Genomic DNA, 21,118 nt, shown 5'->3' with positions numbered 1-21,118 from the left:
CTTTTTCGTATTTGCCATATTTTACCACATCTTCCCTGTACTGTGTTACATGCCAACCGTACTGGCCTTTGTGCCTTCGCAAACCGACCCTCGGAGGGCAAATATCTAAATATTTTTATGCATGCGCGGACTGATCCACAAGATCAACTAAAAAGTTAAAGGAAGAAAGGTTATTTCTTCGATCTAGAACTTCAACTTTGTATTAAAATGATAATAACCCAAAGGGCTTTTCCCTTCAAGGCCGCTGTACAGTGGTGTCAGAGGGCTCTCGCTGTGGGATCTGTGGGCCGAGGCCAAATCTCTGTGAAGGCGCTGGGCTTAGCTGAGGCAGGGGCTCCGAGCCCTCTGGCAGCCTGTTCTCTCTGTAGCTTTCATGTCTTCCTCTGAGAAGCCGACCTGACTCAACTTTATCTGGCCAAGAACCTCGTGGCTTTCATGCAAAGAATTTGGAAAAAAAACAACTAATGTCTGTCATAAGTGATATGAAAGCTGATATCGTCAATCTACTCTCGCTGCAAGACGGGTCAGGGGGGGGGGGCGGTCTGTGTGTGACTGAGCGATTGTGAGCCATACAGCCTCAGTTGCAGCAGGTGCTTCCCAATGCAGTCATCATGCATCGCCTGTGAAGCGGGGCGGGGGGGGAATTGCTGTTGCACACCAACACCGGTGATCTCACCAGCCGTCCCATTTGGCAAGGGGCCTGAAATACAATCATCCTGGACACGCACCACTGCCTAGCTATTATCGCTCTCATTTACGACCATGTTTGTCTTGGCCCCTTCTCTTTACCTTTGCTTCCTCCCTCTACCTTTTTGCTTTCTCTCTCTACCTTCGCTACTCCTCTCTGTACCCTCTTTCTCGTTTTCTCTCTCTCACCCCCCCCAACCCCAGCCTTCCCCTGACTTTCCTTTTGTCATTCCAACTCACCTTCTTTATTTTTGGTCAGTTCTTTTGTGCCTTTTTCTTTCGGTCATTCTTTTTCTAATCCTTGTCCTTGCGGCCCTCGCTTTCCTTCTCTCTCCCTCTCTCACTCCCTCTCTCCCTTCCTCCCCCTCTCCCGCCGTCTTTCTCTTCCCCTATTGCGCCCCAAAGCTTGTCTCTTGAGCCCCTCTGTCTCATCTTCATTATCCGTCCCTTTATTCTATCTGCTTAGAACCAATTCAGCTGCAAACACTTAAGCTGTTGACCACCACCTCCCCCCTCCTCCAATCTATAATTGAATCCGCACACACCCAGGAGTGCGTGCCTTTGAACTTCGTCACGCATGTGCCTCGCTTTCCCGCCTTTGCCCTCGACACAACTTGGGCATCCTTGTGATGAATAATTTTTTTGTTGTAATTAGCCTTACTTGTGTTGCTTTACGCTTCCGTGAGGGGCAGCAATCATGGAGAGTCCGACGTGCACTTGCGCGCGTCTGTGCACCACACTTATGTTTTAGGTCTGCCTGAGCTGGCTAATTATGTGTGGTGTGTTGTCTTTGTCCCTCTTTGCAGTGGCCCAAATCTCCCTTGTAGGCTCCTTGTTCTCCTCACGCATCACCAGCCGCCCTTCACTTAGTGAGATAAGGGCGAACCTTTGTCACTGCAACACTTTGCCATGGTCGCCAGGGCAAACGAATGGCGAACCCTGTCTTTGTCAAAGCAACACGCTGGCGCGGTCGCCGGTGTTAAGCACACATCTTTGAAAATCGAGAACACACACACAATCACGCGACAGTCACAGACAGAGAGATCCTCTTCTTACCTCTTAGCTTTGCTCCGGCGGCCATGTTCCCCAGACAGAGCGGTCTTAGAGGTAGGACCCCCCCTCCTCTATCTCCTCATCCATAGTAGACTGGAGACCTTGACACACATAACTCATCCATCACTTCATTTGCCTTTTGAACTTTAGCTATTTATTGAGAGAGAAGATCATTGTGACTGCGTCACACTAAAGCATTATGGACGTCATAGACCATAAATATGAACCCCACAACATAACCACACTGCCCTCACTACAGTACAGATGTGTACAACAGATGAATAATATTAAATACCTTGGGAGACTAACTGTGCTTAAACTACAACACAAAAAAGATATGCAATAGTCTTAAAAAATGCATTGAGGTACAATTACAAAGTCTGAATTCTGTCACTTTACTGAACCACATATTCCATATAAATCAACTGGTGAAGCTCAACACAAATATACGCACAAATATTTAACTTTTTTAAACATCAGCACATTGAAAGGACTTCTGTCACGTCCTTCTTTTAATTTGGAGTAGCATCAAGACAAACAAAATATCTTTTGAATATTGAACGCAGTGTTCAATTTACCACGCAAACCCTGTCTTTGTCAAAGCAACACGCTGGCGCGGTCGCCGGTGTTAAGGACACATCTTTCAAAATGAGCACACGCTCGAGAACACGCACACGAACACACACATGAACAAGAGCACACACACACAAACAAACACACACTTGAACATCGTTGGACACACACGCACGCGCGCGCACACACGCACGCCGCTATTCAGTGTTATTTTTCCGAGGCAGAATACTAATGGGGTCAGCATGAGGCTTGTTGATGCAGCAGGACCCTCACCTTTTCAGGATTGTTCTGCTCGCAGACTTGTTTTGGTGGCCCACTCTGCCTGTTTGTCTGACTGACACTATTTGAGCGTCTGACGGATGGATGGCTTGACGGGCGCCGTGTAGAAGGCTCTGCACAGATCACTCTGTCAATGCGACGGAGAGGGGGGGGGGGCTTTGGAGGGGGGCTTTGGGGGTGCTCAGCACTTCCATCGATCTCTCACACACACACACACACACACACACACACACACACACACACACACACACACACACACACACACACACACACACACACACACACACACACACACACACACACACACACACACACACACTCTCCCCCCATTCGAGGATTATGTGTGCTGTAATGGGTCTCTCAGGTAGCATTCAATATGATATCATCTCTGAGTCAAGCCTCACACACACACACACACACACACACACACACACACACACACACACACACACACACACACACACACACACACCGCACTCTTCGTTTCAAGTTCCCTCCATCACTTCAGTGGATGGGGACTTTGGTGTGTTATGTTATTATTTTTTGTGTGTGGGGGGAATTCGGCTTCTGTTGATGGATGTGTGTAGGTGTAATTTTGTGTGTGTTTATGCTTGCCTGTGGGATAGAAAAACAGGGGACATGGACCGAGCACATATTGGGTTTTGTCGTCCTCCGTTTTGGTTTTGATTGGAAATCATAATTGAATGCGCTTTTTTTGAATTGTGTACGCAGTAAACAAGCACCTTTACAATGTGTGCCCGATGTGTACATGGGTTTAACTTGTGTGGTGTATTACACAAATAAGCATCAGCGTATTTCTTGCAGACACCCACAGTGTTCTTTCTGACAGCTTATGATCCCATAGAGAACCACTGGCTCAGTCCTTGTTTTGATGGAAACAAAATCCCTCCTGTGTCTGTGTGACTTTGCTATTTTATTATCACACTTTTTGTTCTGTATATATTTTGCCTTGTCCTGATGCTTAAATTGCAATCATGCCGAGGCGCTCTACAACAACAAACCCTTTTCTCTTACTCCTATAGCTACCATGCCTTCTTGCTACTTTGGTTGTTGGTTTATTTTAAAGTTGGTTGCGCAGCACTACATTTTTTGAAGTGATACTGATTGAAAGTTTGGGTTGTTCACCGTATATGTAGATATATATGTCTCGGAGCATAGTCCGTAAGTTGTGTAGCCGCCTTACATACATCCCCCACCGTACATCCGCGTTCTCAGATCCAATAAGGGAGTCAGTTCACAACGTATGCCCAGGCTGGTGTATTGAGTTGGAGAGTTAAAACAGTGACAGCACCAGTAAAGAAGGCACACCCGGTCACCTGGAAACCACAATATTGATGGTTCAATTCTGCGGTTTCCCCCATGACGTGAATTAATGTTTATGTTGATGTGCCCGTTGTGCCAGACACCACACCTTAAGTTTTACTATTGCCATTTTAGATTGAATAATATAAAAGTACTTTTTACTGTCACTGTGCCTGTGGTGTGGGGTTACATTCGTGATCAGATGTTTTGTGTCTCCGGTTTACTCAATGTTGTCAAATGTGGGCCGTAGCCACCTAGACTGACCTTGTTTTGATTTGTTTTTCTCCTTTATCTCTCCATCTCTCTCTCAAACTCTGTCTCTGCCGCAATGTCTCTCATCTCTCTGTCTCTGTCACTGTCCTGCAGGTGAAATCTGTTAAGACGGGCTCAGTGTTCTGGGCCATCGGCTGCTGTCTCTCCTACTTCTACATGGTGAGAATGAAACTCAAAGACTTGCACTGCTCATAGCCCCGCGCCCCTGATGGACACGGGCACACAAGCATGCACACAATATGAGCATGCAAATACTGCAAAAAATAATGCTGATATCCCAGTACCACTGTTGGGTCCATCTGCTGCCGTCTCTCGTACTTCTGCATGGTGAGAAGGAAACTCAAAGACTCCCACTAATTATACCCCTGACCAACAGAGACGCAGACGCACCCACATACAAACACACACACAGACAGAGACACACAGACAGACAGACACAGACGAGAGATGGCGGATTGGTGTGTGGTTTCCTGAGGGAGAAGCGGGACGGACAGTGCCGAGTCTGATTGGATTGACTGGAGTGGATTTAATCACTCCCCGTGCCTTCTTTGGGCAACAGGGAAATTGCGATCCTTTATTACATTAAGATGTACCCCGGAGATAGCGATGCTGGATTGATGGCCCACTGTCAACCGCACGCACGCATGATTTATTATTTATTTGTTGTGTGTGTTGGGATGGAAAGGGGGTGGGGGGTGGGCTGGGGCTGGAAATGGGTATAAAGCATTATTTATAAATTCAGCTGTCAGAAGTTTTGATAGGAAAGGCGGGTGGGCTATTGACATAACAGCCTGATTGGCTGAGGCAGATAGACCAAGTGTGTGTGTCACCAAGCCACAATGCAGCAGACCTTGGAATGTGCCTGGGTAGACCCCTGGCTCCCTGCTCGTTGTTGGTTCAATCTCCACGACCGAACCATGAGACGGTTGTCCAATGAGACGGATTACTGAAATCCAGCGTCATCGATCAGCTTCAGGATCACCTGCTGCAGAGAGCAAAGGAGACTGTGGTAAATGGTGATTTAAAGATGAGGCTGATATAGTGACATCGAAGCCAAGCAGGGCCAGAGAAAGGGGCTTGATGAAGAGGTTGCTAACCGTAAAACCATCGGCATCAACCTTCACCTCAAAAACAAGGTGGTTTCGATTTAGATTCATTCGTATTTCTTTAATATATTTATTCACATTGTTAACCATGAATTGAATCTAAATAATTCAGGGCAGAGCAGGAATCAAACAAAAGAAAATCTAAACTGGAGGCGGAGGTAGAAAGTAGTTGAGGTGGATGGTAGGATGACGACTGGAAAAGGGAACCGGGTGAAGAGGATTAAGACTGCTTGTTGAAGTCATCTGGTTCCATAGGTGCCATAGTCAAGTTAAGTCCATGTAATAGCTTTCGGCCAGAAGTGGACTGATAACCAAAAACACGGGGTTGTCTGGCCATTGTCAGAGTCCCTCCTTGGCCGACAGTAAACACAAACTCGGCCAGCCCTGGGACACTAATCTTTTCCAGTAGCCTGTGGGAAGACGAGATAAAACATCCTGGCCCAACAACAGCGTCCTTAGACTACGTGTCTGGAAAGGTTCAAAATCAAACCTGTTTAGGGGAATTGCCACTTTAGAAAAACACGTGTTCATCTTGTTTTCTGAAACCTCCTTCCTCAACTGAGAAGGCCATCTGCGTAAAAAATGGAAAACAGTAACTCCACCCAAAGTACTCCACTCTGAGCATTGTCACTGTCTCCATCTCTGATTCTCTCTAGCTCTTCTCGTGTGTGTGTGTGTGTGTGTGTGTGTGTGTGTGTGTGTGTGTGTGTGTGTGTGTGTGTGTGTGTGTGTGTGTGTGTGTGTGTGTGTGTGTGTGTGTGTGTGTGTGTGTGTGTGTGTGAGACACGTCGATCAGCTCCCCTCCCACTTCCTGGGATGTAACCCGGAGTGGGGGACATCACATGGGATTTAATGGGAAACGACACTCCCTATGCAGACGACAAGTAGTGGCTACCACGCACTCCCTCCCTCTCTGGCACAATCACTCACAAAATATGAGATGGAGAGAGTACCATGTTCTAGAGGCGGGGGTGTATGCTCTGCTGAATAGAGAGGCAGAGGTTTCTATCACAAAAACTAGGGATGCCACAAAATCTGAAAGAAGCCTAATTCAAGGTTTTTTCATTCCAAATTTAAGCTTGGAACAAAATTGTTTGTGAGCGATTAACCTCATTGAATCCTCCAATATAGAAAATAATTATTTTGATTGCGACATGGAGCATCCCCATGCCACTTAGAGCCTAAGCTTGTGAACAAAGTTGCTTCCAATCAGAGCCGCTTTGTTTCATGAGTGCCATAGTTTTCTCATGTACGGCGGGGACTTGTGTTCCTTGATGAGCAATGAAGACACAAGGCAAGGCAAGGCAATTTTATTTATAAAGCACATTTCAGACACAGGGGCACTCAAGGTGCTTCACAGGGTTTAAATCAAATATAGATCACACATACAAAAAAGAAGCAAATTTAAAGCATGGATAGAAATACACCATTTAAATAAAAGAAATAAAACATTTATACAACAATGTTTTATGTGCGTATGTGACTGTGAGACCCACACACTGCCAACACAAAACTGCTAACACACAGTTCTCTATACTGCTTCTGTTACATTGTGCTCATGCACGCACGCACGCACGTACACACACACGCGTGTACAGACACACACACACAGCCCTAAAGACATCTCTGTTCTTTCTTCGAGTACCGCACACAGGTTAATACACATATATGGACCCAGTGTTTTTTTCCCAGCAGCCCCGTGGCCATCAGATAAGGACGGCGTGGAGCGAGATAGTGCCAGAACACTGCTCCACATCATGTCTGGGTCCTGCCCTTGGCGGACGGTGGCCAGCCTCCGCTCCGCAATCGGCTGCCGAGGTCAAACAGACTTAACCATAGCTGGAGATGGAGCCTTTTCCTTTATACACACCCCCCCCACACACACACACACACCCAAACAAACACCCACAGACACACACAGGGTTACCTTCTTTGTTGTTTTTTCCGACGGAGCCCGACCCCATAGCACTTTGTCCCTCACCAGTGTACATCGCCTGCTTATCGACTGCTGCTTGTATAAGCGGGACACAGAGAGCATCTGCTGAGTTAGGTGATAAGGGAATTGAATGTACCCCCCCTCCCCCTGCAGTGTAGCTTACTCTCAGCGGTCTCCGAACACAAGCGATTGGTTTAGATAATGGAAACTGTAACTAGAACTCCATGCAACTTATTCCGAGCTCCCGATATTGGCGTGGATGACACATTTGCCTGACACTGGGCCAACGTGCGCCTTTGTTTGGTCTATTTCGGTAACCTCCATCCTACATTATTTACAGCGTAAACTGCAAATCGCGTTTCAAGCGTAACCGGAAATTAGAATAAAGCCGTAGCGCCCCGGCTAGTGAAATTGGGGTTGCTGCGATTGCTGCTCCCACTGAAGGGATTTGGTTTGGGTTGCTCTATATATAGTGTGTGGTTATCCACAGCCTAGTGGTGCAACATAATGCATCTTTAAGTGTTCTTGGGAGGCCTTAAACCGTGATCAATTCGTGTATTTTGTATTAGTGTTTTATGTTTATTTCGTTTTTTATAAAGTAGCCCAGAGAATATGTCCCTCGGTCCTTTCTCTCATTGTGTTTGGCAGAGTGTGCACAACTCAAGAAAACGCACAACACAGTTGAAAACGTACGTTTCCGATAACCTCGTCTGGCAGTCAGTCTCTTCGGTGTGCGTGGTCTGTGCCTCTTCCATCCAAAACATAAATGACAATTTTTCTTCAAACATGCAACTTCAGTCTTCCTGCTCAGAGCTCTCCTTCTCCCCCGTGGATGACGCAAGTCTTCCTGGGGATGGAGCGACCCCAACCGCCCCGGTCCCAGCTTCGTGCCAGGCGTCTCCGGCGCTATCTCGCCAACATGCCTGCTCTCTCTCTGAATGCGGCAGGATCAACTCCCCCGGCAGTGGAGGAGTGAAAGGGCCATCACTGCCTGCATAACTGTTATGTATGCCCGCGCGCACACACATGGGCACACCGCCACGTGTCTCCACACACACACACACACACACACACACACACACACACACACACACACACACACACACACACACAGGCGGAGATTGAAGTCTGTTGCTGGAGATGTACTACGTGTTTTAAAAAAAAAACAACGAAATATATACTCTGCTTGGTACCTTTTTTTGTTTTCACTCCTGCTGCCTATTCCGGATAGCAACCGTTTGGATTTTTTTTACACCAGCTGGGAGCTTCAGAGCTCAGAAGTGTAAAGACATCAGCAAACCAGGTCACCTTGTGCAGTGTTTGGAAGGAACTATATCGGAATATTATCCGGGAATATTACCTAAACAGTTTTTTAAGTTTTAGTTCTTTTCCTATTCCATCTTTTATTTAAATCGCCCGAGTTTTCAATTAGCTCTAAGAAGAGAGGCCAACGAGTCGACACGGAGAGGAGCCTCATATGGAACTCATCTGCGGTATTCATCCAAGCTACGCTTCAAATGCTACTAATTGGTTGTCGTCGTCTGAGAGAAGGGGGTGCAAATGACTCCCGAAAGATAATTACACCTCACCACTTATTTGGATCCCTCTCTCCCTCTCTCCCGCTCTCTTATAATGAAACTATCCAATGAACAGGTTCAGCATGGTTTATAGTTTTTATTAGTTTTTCTCTCCTCTGGCTCTCCCTGGGATATGTTTACAACTCAATCTGTGTGCGTGTGTCTCTTTGTGTGAGAGAATCTCTGTTCTCCCTCCCGGTCTCTCCGTCAACCCACCTACCTTCCTCCTGCTGTGGCCCAGCTCTGCTTCAGTGTGTTGCCTCGATATTGCGTCTTTCTCATCCCAGGCCTCCTCTTTCTTTCCTGCGCGTTTCCGTCTGTGTCTTCGTGTCCTTTCCAAACCTTTTTGAGCACGTTTTTCTGGGTGTATATTTATTTATTTAATTCCCCTCCACGTCGGCCACACCCCGGTGCTGTGAAGTCCATACGGCACTGGTGGCATAGATGTTATACAGAGCTTTTAAAGTTATCGGTGCGTGTTAGGCTTTTAGTCCCGCTGTGTAAAGGGACATGGGCTCTGGGTTTTTATAGAGCGCTATATATGTCAATTAAGTTTTAGCTGCTGGTTTATACACTCAAGTGGATGAGCTGGAAACCTGGCGGTGTCTGCGTTGGTGCTGATGTCTGTGTGTGGGTGCATAGCTGGCAGCATTTGTCTACCACTGCCTCTAAGCATTTGCTGTGTGCCCAGGTCTTAAGTCCTGTTGTATGTCTGTGCCGCCTGCACGTCGTCCGCCCGTCCGTCGGTCCGTACGTGCGGATTCAGCCCGCAGCCTTTATGTGTGCCTGCCACGAAGGATTCCTCATTCCGTGTGTCTCTTAAGGTCCTCTGGGTCTCTGTGTGGGTGTGGGCTGATGTGTTTTGCCCTTTCGTTTACAATTCCTTTCATACGATTGAATTGTGTTGAATTGAAAATGCCGGTTTCATAATGATTTCTGTCTTGCCGTCTAGATATTCTTTTTTCGTTGGCTTTTCTTTCTCAGCCGGAGACGGCGCCCTGGGCCCTCAAATATCAGGGAATTCAGGGTCTTGTCCATTATAGCCAGAGAGAAGGGGATGATTAATACAATCGATTCATTCTGCTGATTTCCAGCCATGCTCGGAGCTAGCAAAGAATTTCGTTCACGTGTGTGTGTGTGTGTGTGTGTGTGTGTGTGTTTTCAGGTCTCTGCATGGGGAGGCTATGTTTTCATCATCAACCTGATTCCGCTGCACGTGTTTGTGCTGCTACTGATGCAGCGCTACAGCCGAAGAGTCTACATTGGTGAGCCACACGCACACGCACACACGCGCGCACACTTACACACACCTCTCTTTATGCTTGTGAAATTTATAGCACAACAGTAAAAACCCAAAGAATATCCATCGACATTCTCTCGTTGTTTCTGGCTGTCCCTCATTCGGTCATACATTTCTGCGCAGAAATGTATCCCATAAATAACCCTGGATACAAACAGTGTCTCGTGTGCTGACTGCGGCTTGGGGTAGTGTCTCAACCCCTTGTTCCAAAGCCGCCGCGAACCCCTCACACCGCCCCTGGGGGCAGTCCGTCGTCGGGGAGCTGGTGGCCACGTTCCCCTTTAAACGCCTTCATCATCCATCCAGTCAGCCGTCCATATGCCAGCGCGCCGCGGAAGGAGGGAGCCGCGGCCATCTGCTTCCACTTGACACCACTTTATAGTGTGGAAGCACCACGAGCTGCAGTGGTTCTGTTTTAATTATAGAGCTGGGGTATAGATCTGTGTAAAAAGGATATATCGATAATTATAGTGATGGATGAAAAATAAAGATGCATAGATGAAGAGATATGTCAACAAAGATATAGAAAGATGGATCTATCAATATAAAGATGGATCAAAAAAGATGGGGGTCGCCCCGGTGGCTCACAGGGTAGAGCGTGTACCATATAGGCTCAGCCCTGATCGCAGTAACCCGGGTTCGAGTCCTGCCCGCGGTCCTTTGCTGCATGTCCTCCCCTCTATCTCCCATACCTTCCTCTCTATCTCACTCTATAATAAAGCATAAAAATGCGAAAATAAAACTTAAAAAAATAAAGAAAAGATAGATGGATATACATAGAGGTATAGAGTTATGTAAACAAATATCTAGATTTATGGATATAGATACATTTTTATTAATCTTCTGGGGACCATACACAAATTCTCTTGAATGCTCCCTCAATTTGAGCATTATACGCTTGGCGCCCATTAAAAGTTAGTATGAGTTGGAAACCGCCGAGGGCCTCTGACGGGAGATCCGTCTGTATTGACTGACTGTAGTCCGTGCGGTCCAGGCCTCGTTAACACACAGCCACGTCCTGAATCACCTCGGGTTCTCTTCAGTCCCACTCATTTGTTTTTTATGTTCTGTACAAACCCGAGAAACAAACAAGTCCAAACTACACTGGCTTTGGCAGACAATCCCACGCTTCTTAACATCGGGGCTTGCGTTGACCTGCCCTGCCCGTGACCCAGCTTTAGTGTCTGCGGCGCATTGTCAGCCAAGAAAGTGTTGCCGCAACTTGCCAGATAAAGAAGCAATATAAACAAAACCCTGAGCCTGATGTAATGGCTCAAGTTCCTTTTAAGGTCGGGAAGGCAGTTTATTTTTAAAAGCATATTTTGTCATTTGTTGAAATTCTCTTTGTAGACACCGATCAATAAAAAAAATGCAGTGGGGATAAACTGAAAATATTGGATGGCTCACCTGTCTACCTACTGGCTATCTGCCCGCACCTTGCCTGGGCACTCATTGCTCATGACCAGAGTCATATGGCTTTGGAAGGAGGTGTGGGATTCTTTGGATAGTTTCATTTAGTGAACTGTGACTCGTTGCCAAATTCCCTGAACCGATCCATCTTATACTAGCCTTTATCTTATTCTAGCCTTTACCAATTTCAGCAGTTCATGGACTATCTTAATTATTCATTCTTACAAATTATCTGGCCCCATCCTTAATCACGGCATGCATTTTCATTTCTAATTTAAAAACTCAAAATCAAAACCAAATCAAGCATTTCCTGCATATGAATCACATTGTGTGATCTATCGCTAACCAGGTGCACATAGCTCATTTCAAAAGTCAATATTGTGCCTTTGTCTCGTACAATCTGGCGTCCATGTTTAGGGTTACCGGTGGTCTATCCACACAACGTAAAGATAAGAGATGCCAAATTAAGTGTCGCTTGAAGACATCGGCGTGTATTAGTGTTTTAATGAAAACCCAACATGGCCTGAGCACTGTGGTGAGCTCTTCATCCATCCCTGCTCAGTCAACAGCAGACGCTGGAGAGATAACCGCACGGCACCTGTCGCTTCCCGCTCTTGGAGAAGCGGGTGAAATGTTTTAATAAGAGCATCTGGTGGTTAGGTGCATATGACAACTAACCCCAAAACACCCCCCCCCCCCCCTCCTGCAACTCCCAACGTTGCTGCGGCAACGGGGAGTCAACCTATCCCTTCAGCTTCAGTCGCCATTTACCCTGCAAATGACTTTAGATAAGCTGTTTCGTGTTTACTCTTTACCCTGAATCTCTGCGTTTGAGGAGGGGGAGGGAAATCAATGGCGTTTAAATACAGCTGCTGAGCGGATTTTCTCCATGCTGAAAAAACTAGACTGCTGCTGGACAATAAAGCAAGAAGCTAGCTAATTTAATTGTTTCTGTGTTTTCGTATTTTTTGTTTTTCTGTGTTAAGACTCAAAACTCCCTTCTTGTTTCTAACTGTGCTCCCTGCCTCCTCTCTCCTCTCAGCTTACAGTACGTTCTACATCATTGGCCTGGTGCTGTCGATGCAGATCCCCTTTGTGGGCTTCCAGCCAATCAGGACCAGCGAACACATGGCCGCTGCAGGTAGGCTCTGTTTATATTTTTATTATAAAGGCTTTGATTCCAGTACTGAAGCCTATTTCAATACTGAAGTGTACTTCAAGCGTTGAGGACCTTTACAAAGCGGTTCTCCGATTGTGAAGATTCTTTGCTTATTGCCTTCTAAATCCAACTGATTCAGCTCATGCAATTCAAGGCCCACGTTTGTGTTGTATTTCATACCTCTTTGGGTGAGATGGAGGTTGCCTAGTGGGACTCAAAGCCCCGATCGTGGGGATTCGTCCACTGACTGTCTTTTATTTGTGTTGCAAGCCAAGCAGAGCTCTTGTTAATAAAGTACTTTTTTGAGTGGCATTTGAATCCGGATAACTAATGGTGTGACTCACCAGAAGGCGGCCCCTAAATGACAAGGAAGACGGGTAAGGCTGCGACAGTATGGATTTTGACTTACCGCGGTGAAATTGGAGTGTATGTTGGCGGTTTACCGCCATCCCCCCCACCTCTAAAAATAGTATTATCTTGTTTATCAAAAGCCTGTAGCAGGACTTTGAACGATGGCTTCTCAACGGTATGGAGTGGGGCCATTTATTGTACCTCATAACCAGTCACACTAAATTAATTGTCTGCGAAGCATGCGGTTCCCGCCACCCAAACCATGCTTCCCCATCTAAACCCGGCTTCACCACCTAAACCATGCCTCATTATCTAAACCATGCCTCACCATCTAAACCCAGCTTCTCCAGAAGCACTTCGCTGGTAGTGAATCACCTCGCCTCACATTGCCATGCACGCATTGTATGGCTAGAGCTCTCAACAGCTTGGATATTGTTAGTTCATTCCTCTTCTAAATATATCATTCAAAAGGTTAAAGAACGTTTAGATGGAAGTGTGATTTTACTTTGTCGATGTTCACTTGGAAAGAAAAACGGTTTGTTGAAAAAGGAAGGTTTTCTTTCAGATTAGCCTTGTTCTAAAGTCTGGGCATTGGACAATATTTCACACCCTATTAGATCGCTGATATAGATATTCATCGCATTTTATGCGTTATATCAAGGAAATTCATGTGGCACTCGTGTGTAAACAAGCCTAATCAGAAATAAATTGAGTCTGAATGAGTTTTTGAGATTTGAAGCAAAGAGGGAATATTGAACGTCAAACTGTTATCATCAGGGCGAACACCAGGTTTTTGTGTTGTTTCTGTCTGAAACAAACTCTTCTGGGTAGGTATCACCATATGTGCAGAGTTGAGTTCTAAAATGCTTAATTCATTATTGTTTTTAACATATAATATCAGTGTTGGCTGTTCCCTCAAACAGATGTCTCTAAATGTTACAATATAGCCATATAAAACAGACAAATTGTGTGTGCTCTTGTGTCTGACGTCGCCATACACGCATTTCTAGAGTTCTGAACTGGGTCATTCTTTCATATTCTTTAATTTCACTTCTTTCATATAATTATATAATTAAAAAGGTTAATGTCATGGTCGCCATCCATTTCATTATATCTCTCCTCTCCTTGTGTAGCTCCTCAAATGAAAACCAAACAGCCGTTCTGCCTGGGGCATAATATCCACTAATCTCGGTAGGCCTAATGCGCTACATCGCGTGACTCGTAGTTCCGATGGTAACAGATATACGACTTGATAAAAACACGCATTCCCGTGCGAGATACAGCTTGAGATTAAACTAATGTCTGGTATGTCAGTCTGATGTCTAAATTAGCCATGTATTCACAAAATTAAAAGAAATGAGCCAATTGACCTAGTTCCACACGCAACGGATACTTTTCCCCGGCCGTCCACTGCACGGGCATTACCGCTCGAAGTGTGTTGAAAGCAGAAAGCTGAAAGCACTTGGCTCAAGCTGTTCACTTGATGAATGTCTTTTTTTGTCTGTACCGTGTTTGTAATATATTGAATGGTACACAATTAATAATAATCGGAGGCCCACAAAATATGTTTAATGGGCTGTCCCTCCCCCTTTAGTGCAAAGCTGAATCGACAAGCAACTGAAGTTTGTTTCTCAAAGTCCTTGAACATAGTTTGGCAGACAGTCAATAATGATAACAAAACCACAATTCATATTTCATATCGTTCATGATGCGCTACTGTCACCAGTGAAAATAAATACAAAAATTCAAATAAAGAAATTGCAGCGACGACAGTGACGATCGCCACCCCGCGGTAGGAGTCACATGACACGCTTTTGCGGTGATGTGGTTATCGCCACAGCCCTAAAGACATGATGGGGTCTCAGACCCGGCCACCTCTTCTACAGTGAACCCCTTTGGATTAAGTTTGTGGATGCTAGGTAGCACGTTATGGATGTTGAACCACCTGTTTGCTTGTGGAGATGGAGTGCATGGGGACTAGTTTGGAGAGTATCAATCAATGTGCCTCGGAAAGGGCAGTCCCCTGCATGCCTCTCTCCTGGGATACATCAAGAGCAGTAAAAATGGAGGCTTAGGGAAGGTAGTGGCTCTCTCTCTCGGATGGGGAGAGCAGAGCTGTTTATCTGATCAAGCCTCATTGGGAGGTTTATGAAGGCTTGTTCAGATTGTGTCTCAAATGCAGGCCCATCTGCTCACAGCCTGTATGTGTGCGTGTTTTGGATGCGGCTCTGTTGATTTACCCGTGTGTGTGTGTGTGTGTGTGTGTGTCTCTGTGTGTCTCTCTGTGTGTTAGGGATGCACCGATTGTGAAATTCTGGGCCGATGCCAATGTTTAAAATAAAATCTTGGCCGATATGCGCTACCGAGGTTTTTTTGTTATTTATTCCCCCTTTTGTACCAGGGAAACAAACCCTAACCCCCTACGCACGCACGCAGACACGCACCTCGTATACACGCACACACAATGACACAGGGAGAGGCTTTTATGATTTGTATGAAATCAATCTGTTTATTTCAACAACTGCGCCTTGGCTTAGGCAGATACGCCTATGGGCCGAAAACAGATCGCTATTTATTTTACTGAACACAGCCTGCATGACGGTGAACTAGACACGTCTTTAGCATATGGAAATTTTGACAAAAAAAATTACTTCACACTGTCTTTTTACAATTTATTTGTTACTCATAGTGCTGAGAAATGTTTGCCAAAGACGTTGACGTCACTTAGCAACCGAGGACGCCTGCGGAGTAATACGACCGTGCGCACGTGTGGTTTGTTTACAAATAAAAGTGAAAGAAAATGTCGGTCGTGTGGGAGTATTTCACTGTCTCGGCGAAAGATCAGCGATATGCAGTTTGTAAGACATGTTCCAGTGACATTTCAAGAGGAGGAATCATTAAACATGTAAACATCGGCCACTGCCATCGGTGAATGTCCTCCTATTTTCCGAAAGGCCGATGGCAGTCAACAACTCGAATATCGGCCGTTACCGATGTTCGTCCGATACATCGGTGCATCCCTAGTCTGTGTGTGTTCATCTGTTCATGAGCAGGCACATTGGAGTATTGCCTCTGAATCAGTGTGTGTCTGGAACCTGCTAGTTTGGATACCAGAGTTCTTTTCTATTTCTCTATATATACCGTTATCCCTCTCTCCCTGCATGTTCCTTTGTTTCCTCGTATCAACTCTGCCCCCTGTGTTTTAGTCACTGTGGGTGGTGGATGCTGGAGGAATGTGTTTGGAGAAGGGCTGGGGACTCAGTGCAAAGGGGTCTGTTTGTGTGCCTCGGAGCCACAGAGACACTATCCCAGACCAATAGATGGACAAACAGAAACGTAGACAGGTTGACAGACAGCCAGGTAGACTGGCTGACAGACAGACAGCCAGGTAGCCTGGCTGACAGACAGACAGCCAGGTAGACTGGCTGACAGACCGACAGACAGACAGCCAGGTAGCCTGGCCGACAGACAGCCAGGCAGTTTGGCCGACATACAGGCAGGAGGCTTGACAGACAAAAGTTAGATTGGCGACACGGAGCAATAGCAAAGTTTAGCACCTTGGCAGCTCTCCAGGAAATAGACAGACCCCTGGCCTTGGAAGTTGACATTTACGGCCCCTGGCACATTTATGTCTGGGGGCCAAACAGGGACGGTGGTGGAATGAGGAGGAGGCTGGTGAAAACAATGAGCTTCCTCTCTCATTGCTCTCAATTATCCTGACCAATTTGGAAGGGCAGCGGCCAGATGGATTGACTTGGGATGAGTGCAGGGAGAAGGAGCGACGCTCAACAGAGAAACTCTTCTCAATCACCTCCAAATTCACCCAATGCATCTGAATTAATGTATTTAAATCGATATCTAACTTCTGTGTGTGTGTGTGTGTGTGTCCCCTCCCAGGTGTGTTTGTGCTGCTGCAGGCCTATGCCTTCCTGCAGTACCTGCGTGACCGGCTCACCAAGCAGGAGTTCCAGACCCTCTTCTTCTTGGGCGTGTCTCTGGCTGCGGGAGCAGTCTTCCTCACCGTCATCTACCTCACCTACACAGGTCAGCAGGCCCTCCCCCCCTTCCCCCCCATCCCAGCTCATTGCACGCACGCACACACACACACACCCATGTCACTGTTCATGCACTTGCACACCGCCCCCAACAAAACATTACATGGTAACCATGGCGGTGTTTGCTTGCCGACGGCTGAGGTTTGTTGTTGTCGATTTGAGTTCGGGCCAATGTTCTGAACTTGGGTATTGGTGTTTGTATCCTGGAGGTTTGCAACACCCGTGGAGAGAGAGAGAGTTGCATCAATAGTGACACATGAGTCTATTTTCCTGTCACTCGTAGTCGAACCCGCTTCGTGTCCAGGGCTTTGTCTGAAAATGCCTCGACCCGTGTGTTTTTCATTCATATGCACGCGGCGATGCTAGGTAGAATTAAAATATTTTTTACATCCGATCAGATAATGTGTACATCCACCGACTGCAGCTGTAGACGAGGTCCTGAATATAACTCTAATATATGGTTTGGACAAACAAAACTGTGCGTCTTATCTCCCAGATTTCCAATCATAAACGGCGTGAATCCTCTTTATTTGCTGCTCGTTTATATATATATATATATATATATATATATATATACTGTACATATACTGTACATATACATTACAAATTACATCATTGAGATGACTATATTAAAGTCATGCCTCCTGCCTGGGCGAGGATGGTATCGTCTCGGTGAATAATGCACGTCTCCTCGTTGCGTCGCGGCGGCGGCCGTCGTAAAGCGGGCCGCTCGGTCCAGGCGCCGAGCAAGCGGTGTGATTAACGCGGCGCTCCGCTGGGAGCCGTGTTTACAGGCTGAGCACGCGGGGGGCGGGCGGCAGATAACGGCCTCAGACATACCCATATTTTATAGATGAAGCGGGCTCCGTGCATAGGTGATCTTATTCATCCCTCGGAAGCCTGCGTGTGTGTGTGTGTGTGTGTGTGTGTGTGTGTGTGTGTGTGTGTGTGTGTGTGTGTGTGTGTGTGTGTGTGTGTGTGTGTGTGTGTGTGTGTGTGTGTGTGTGTGTGTGTGTGTGTGTGTGTGTGTGTGTGTGTGGTAAACGGAGAGCTAGGCATATTACCATGGCAACGGAACCCCCTGCTGCGAGGAAACGGCGCAGACTTCGCCCTCCCCGGCTCGTGCATCACCACACACATCAATATCGCCCGATTGGATGCAACCATGTTTGGTTTTTATTTCGTTTTTTTCCTACCATGTCCCCCCCAGGTGTTCCCCAAATACGGTCGCTGAAAATGATTTATAACCTTAATCCCACCCACTCATCCCGACCTGTCAGGGACCCTGTTACCGCGGTAACTGTAAATAGGCGCCGCTCTGAATTAAGTTGAGTTGGCGTGCGGGCGCGGGCGAAGGTAATGTGTGAGGGGCGTGGGGGGGGGGTGGACCTGTCAGTCGGAGCGACGGGCCAGCGCGGGAATGCTAATTGAAATTCCCGATCAAAGGCAAAACGATTTGCATGCATGAGTGAAATTACCGACGCTGTCTTATTTGCGGTTGAGATGCGTTTCCTTCTCACGTACAGGCTGTGCCTCGCGTTCCCGCCATTTAGCGGCAAGCTGGAGAATATATGTACTTTATTTTACCCCCCCCTCCCTTTTCCATTTTCTTCAGATGAGCCAAATTGGCCGAGGATAAATATGGCTGCTTGCCGAAAACCCCCCAAAAATGAATTGAAATGAATAAAAAAAAGTCCATTCTTTTTATCCAGCCTTCTTTTTATATTATGCCAGCTATAAATTATCAATAGATATATCAAAGTGTTCTCTACCAACAGAACAGACCTATATTCTGGCGTTTTTCCGAGGCAGCTTCTATCATACATAATTCTTGCATTGTTTAGAAAGTGAACAGTGTGAGTGAGTTTGAAGTTGATCCACACACACACTTTAAAACAGACGATATATACTGCATTACACTTCAGTCGGAAACCGGGATGCTCCCTGAAATAACCTCATATTTCAGGCAAACAAGGAGTAAACAAATAGATTTCAATGGTGTTTTTGGGTATGCTGTGTTAAAACAGCCACTATCTGTAATCAATCTAAGCCCACTCTTGTCCCCCGCCCTCTCCCCCACCCCTTATCCTATCTCTTTGTCTCTCTCTTTGTCTGTCTGTCTGTCTCTCACGCTATCCTAGTGACTCTCTCTCTCTGTCTCTGTCTCTCTCTCTCGATGCCTCTGTCTCTCTCTCTCGATGCCTCTGTCTCTCTCTCTCTCTCTCTCTCTCGATGCCTCTCTCTCTCTCACACGATGCCTCTGTCTCTCTCTCTCTCACACGATGTCTCTGTCTCTGTCTGTCTCTCTCTCTCTCTCTCTCTCTCTCTCTCTCTCTCGATGCCTCTGTCTCTCTCTCTCTCTCTCTCTCTCGATGCCTCTCTCTCTCTCACACGATGTCTCTGTCTGTCTCTCTCTCTCTCTCGATGCCTCTGTCTCTCTCTCTCTCTCTCGATCTCTCTCTCTCTCTCTCTCTCTCTCTCTCTCTCTCTCTCTCTCTCTCTCTCTCTCTCTCTCTCTCTCTCTCTCTCTCTCTCTCTCTCTCTCTCTCTCTCTCTCTCTCTCTCTCTCTCTCTCTCTCGATGTCTCTCTCTCTCTCACACGATGCCTCTGTCTCTCTCTCTCTCTCGATGCCTCTGTCTCTCTCTCTCGATGCCTCTGTCTCTCTCTCTCTCTCTCGATGCCTCTCTCTCTCTCACACGATGCCTCTGTCTCTCTCTCTCTCACACGATGTCTCTGTCTCTGTCTGTCTCTCTCTCGATGCCTCTCTCTCTCTCTCTCTCTCTCTCTCTCTCTCTCTCTCGATGCCTCTGTCTCTCTCTCTCTCTCTCTCTCTCTCGATGCCTCTCTCTCTCTCACACGATGTCTCTGTCTGTCTCTCTCTCTCTCTCGATGCCTCTGTCTCTCTCTCTCTCTCTCGATCTCTCTCTCTCTCTCTCTCTCTCTCTCTCTCTCTCTCTCTCTCTCTCGATGTCTCTGTCTCTGTCTCTCTCACACGATGCCTCTGTCTCTCTCTCTCTCACACGATGCCTCTGTCTCTCTCTCTCTCTCTCTCTCGATGCCTCTGTCTCTCTCTCTCTCTCTCTCTCTCTCTCACACGATGCCTCTGTCTCTCTCTCTCTCTCTCTCGATGTCTCGATGCCTCTCTCTCTCTCTCTCTCTCGATGCCTCTCTCGCTGTCTCGATGCCTCTGTCTCTCTCTCTCTCTCTCTCACACGATGCCTCTGTCTCTGTGCCCTAGTGTCTCTCTCCCTCTCTGGGCCCGTATTGATCTGTGTTTGTTCCCGTAGGTCACATCGCGCCGTGGAGCGGCCGCTTCTACTCTCTGTGGGACACTGGGTAAGCCCCGACCGAGAGCTCGCTCCTGTTCCACGGCCACCCGGCGTGCCTGTGTTCCCCGCGGGAGGCCTCCGCTCCACCCACCCGGACCACCGGGAGATGGGTGTTGTCGATTGGGTGGGTGGGTGGAGGTGGTTGACTGACAGCGGCTTCCACCTATCCCCACCTCCCAGTCGGGGGGCCAGACACTTTATCCCGGAGCGGCGGGTCCTTCACACCGTAGTGGGGCTCCAGAGCAGGGCCCCACCGTGTCGGGTATTCACTTAGATTAAATGGCAGAGATCCTGCCGCATTCGCAGATGAAGGGGGTGTTCAGTGGCCTTTTTTTTCTTTTACTTACTACATGGAAGGAACTGAGAAGCTGTGCGGAGCAAAAATAAAAACGTCTCTCGGAATAACAAGATAAATGAATCATGATCTCCCAACTCCTCAGCGAGAGTCCCCCCAGTTGTCGGATCTCATTTGATCCGCAGTATGGCAGGAGCGACTCAGGGGGTAGGCGATTGAGCTGCTGCCGGCGGCTACGTCCTTTTAATTCCAAACCTCGCACACACAAACAAGCACACGCATGCACACACGAATGCACACACGCATGCACACACGCATGCACACACGCATGCACACACGCGAATGCACACACGCATGCACACGCGAATGCACACGCGAATGCACACGCGAATGCACACGCGAATGCACACG

The 21,118-nt window shown here is 47.1% G+C and overlaps 1 protein-coding gene across 1 annotated transcript in view; it reads left to right on the top strand.

The window, feature by feature from the left end:
• The window catches only part of LOC130375397 (dolichyl-diphosphooligosaccharide--protein glycosyltransferase subunit STT3B), a 78,975-nt gene that overhangs the window by 43,206 nt on the left and 14,651 nt on the right, over positions 1-21,118 (top strand). The window contains exons 4-8 of the mRNA XM_056582295.1: positions 4,282-4,347; positions 9,973-10,072; positions 12,560-12,658; positions 16,925-17,071; positions 20,371-20,419. Of these exons, the coding sequence (XP_056438270.1) occupies positions 4,282-4,347; positions 9,973-10,072; positions 12,560-12,658; positions 16,925-17,071; positions 20,371-20,419 (461 nt within the window). The remainder of the gene's footprint in view (positions 1-4,281; positions 4,348-9,972; positions 10,073-12,559; positions 12,659-16,924; positions 17,072-20,370; positions 20,420-21,118) is intronic.

The sequence above is a fragment of the Gadus chalcogrammus genome, chromosome 22 (assembly GCF_026213295.1).
Source record: "Gadus chalcogrammus isolate NIFS_2021 chromosome 22, NIFS_Gcha_1.0, whole genome shotgun sequence".
Classification (NCBI taxonomy): Eukaryota; Metazoa; Chordata; class Actinopteri; order Gadiformes; family Gadidae; genus Gadus; species Gadus chalcogrammus.
This window is presented reverse-complemented; position numbering and strand designations above follow the sequence as displayed.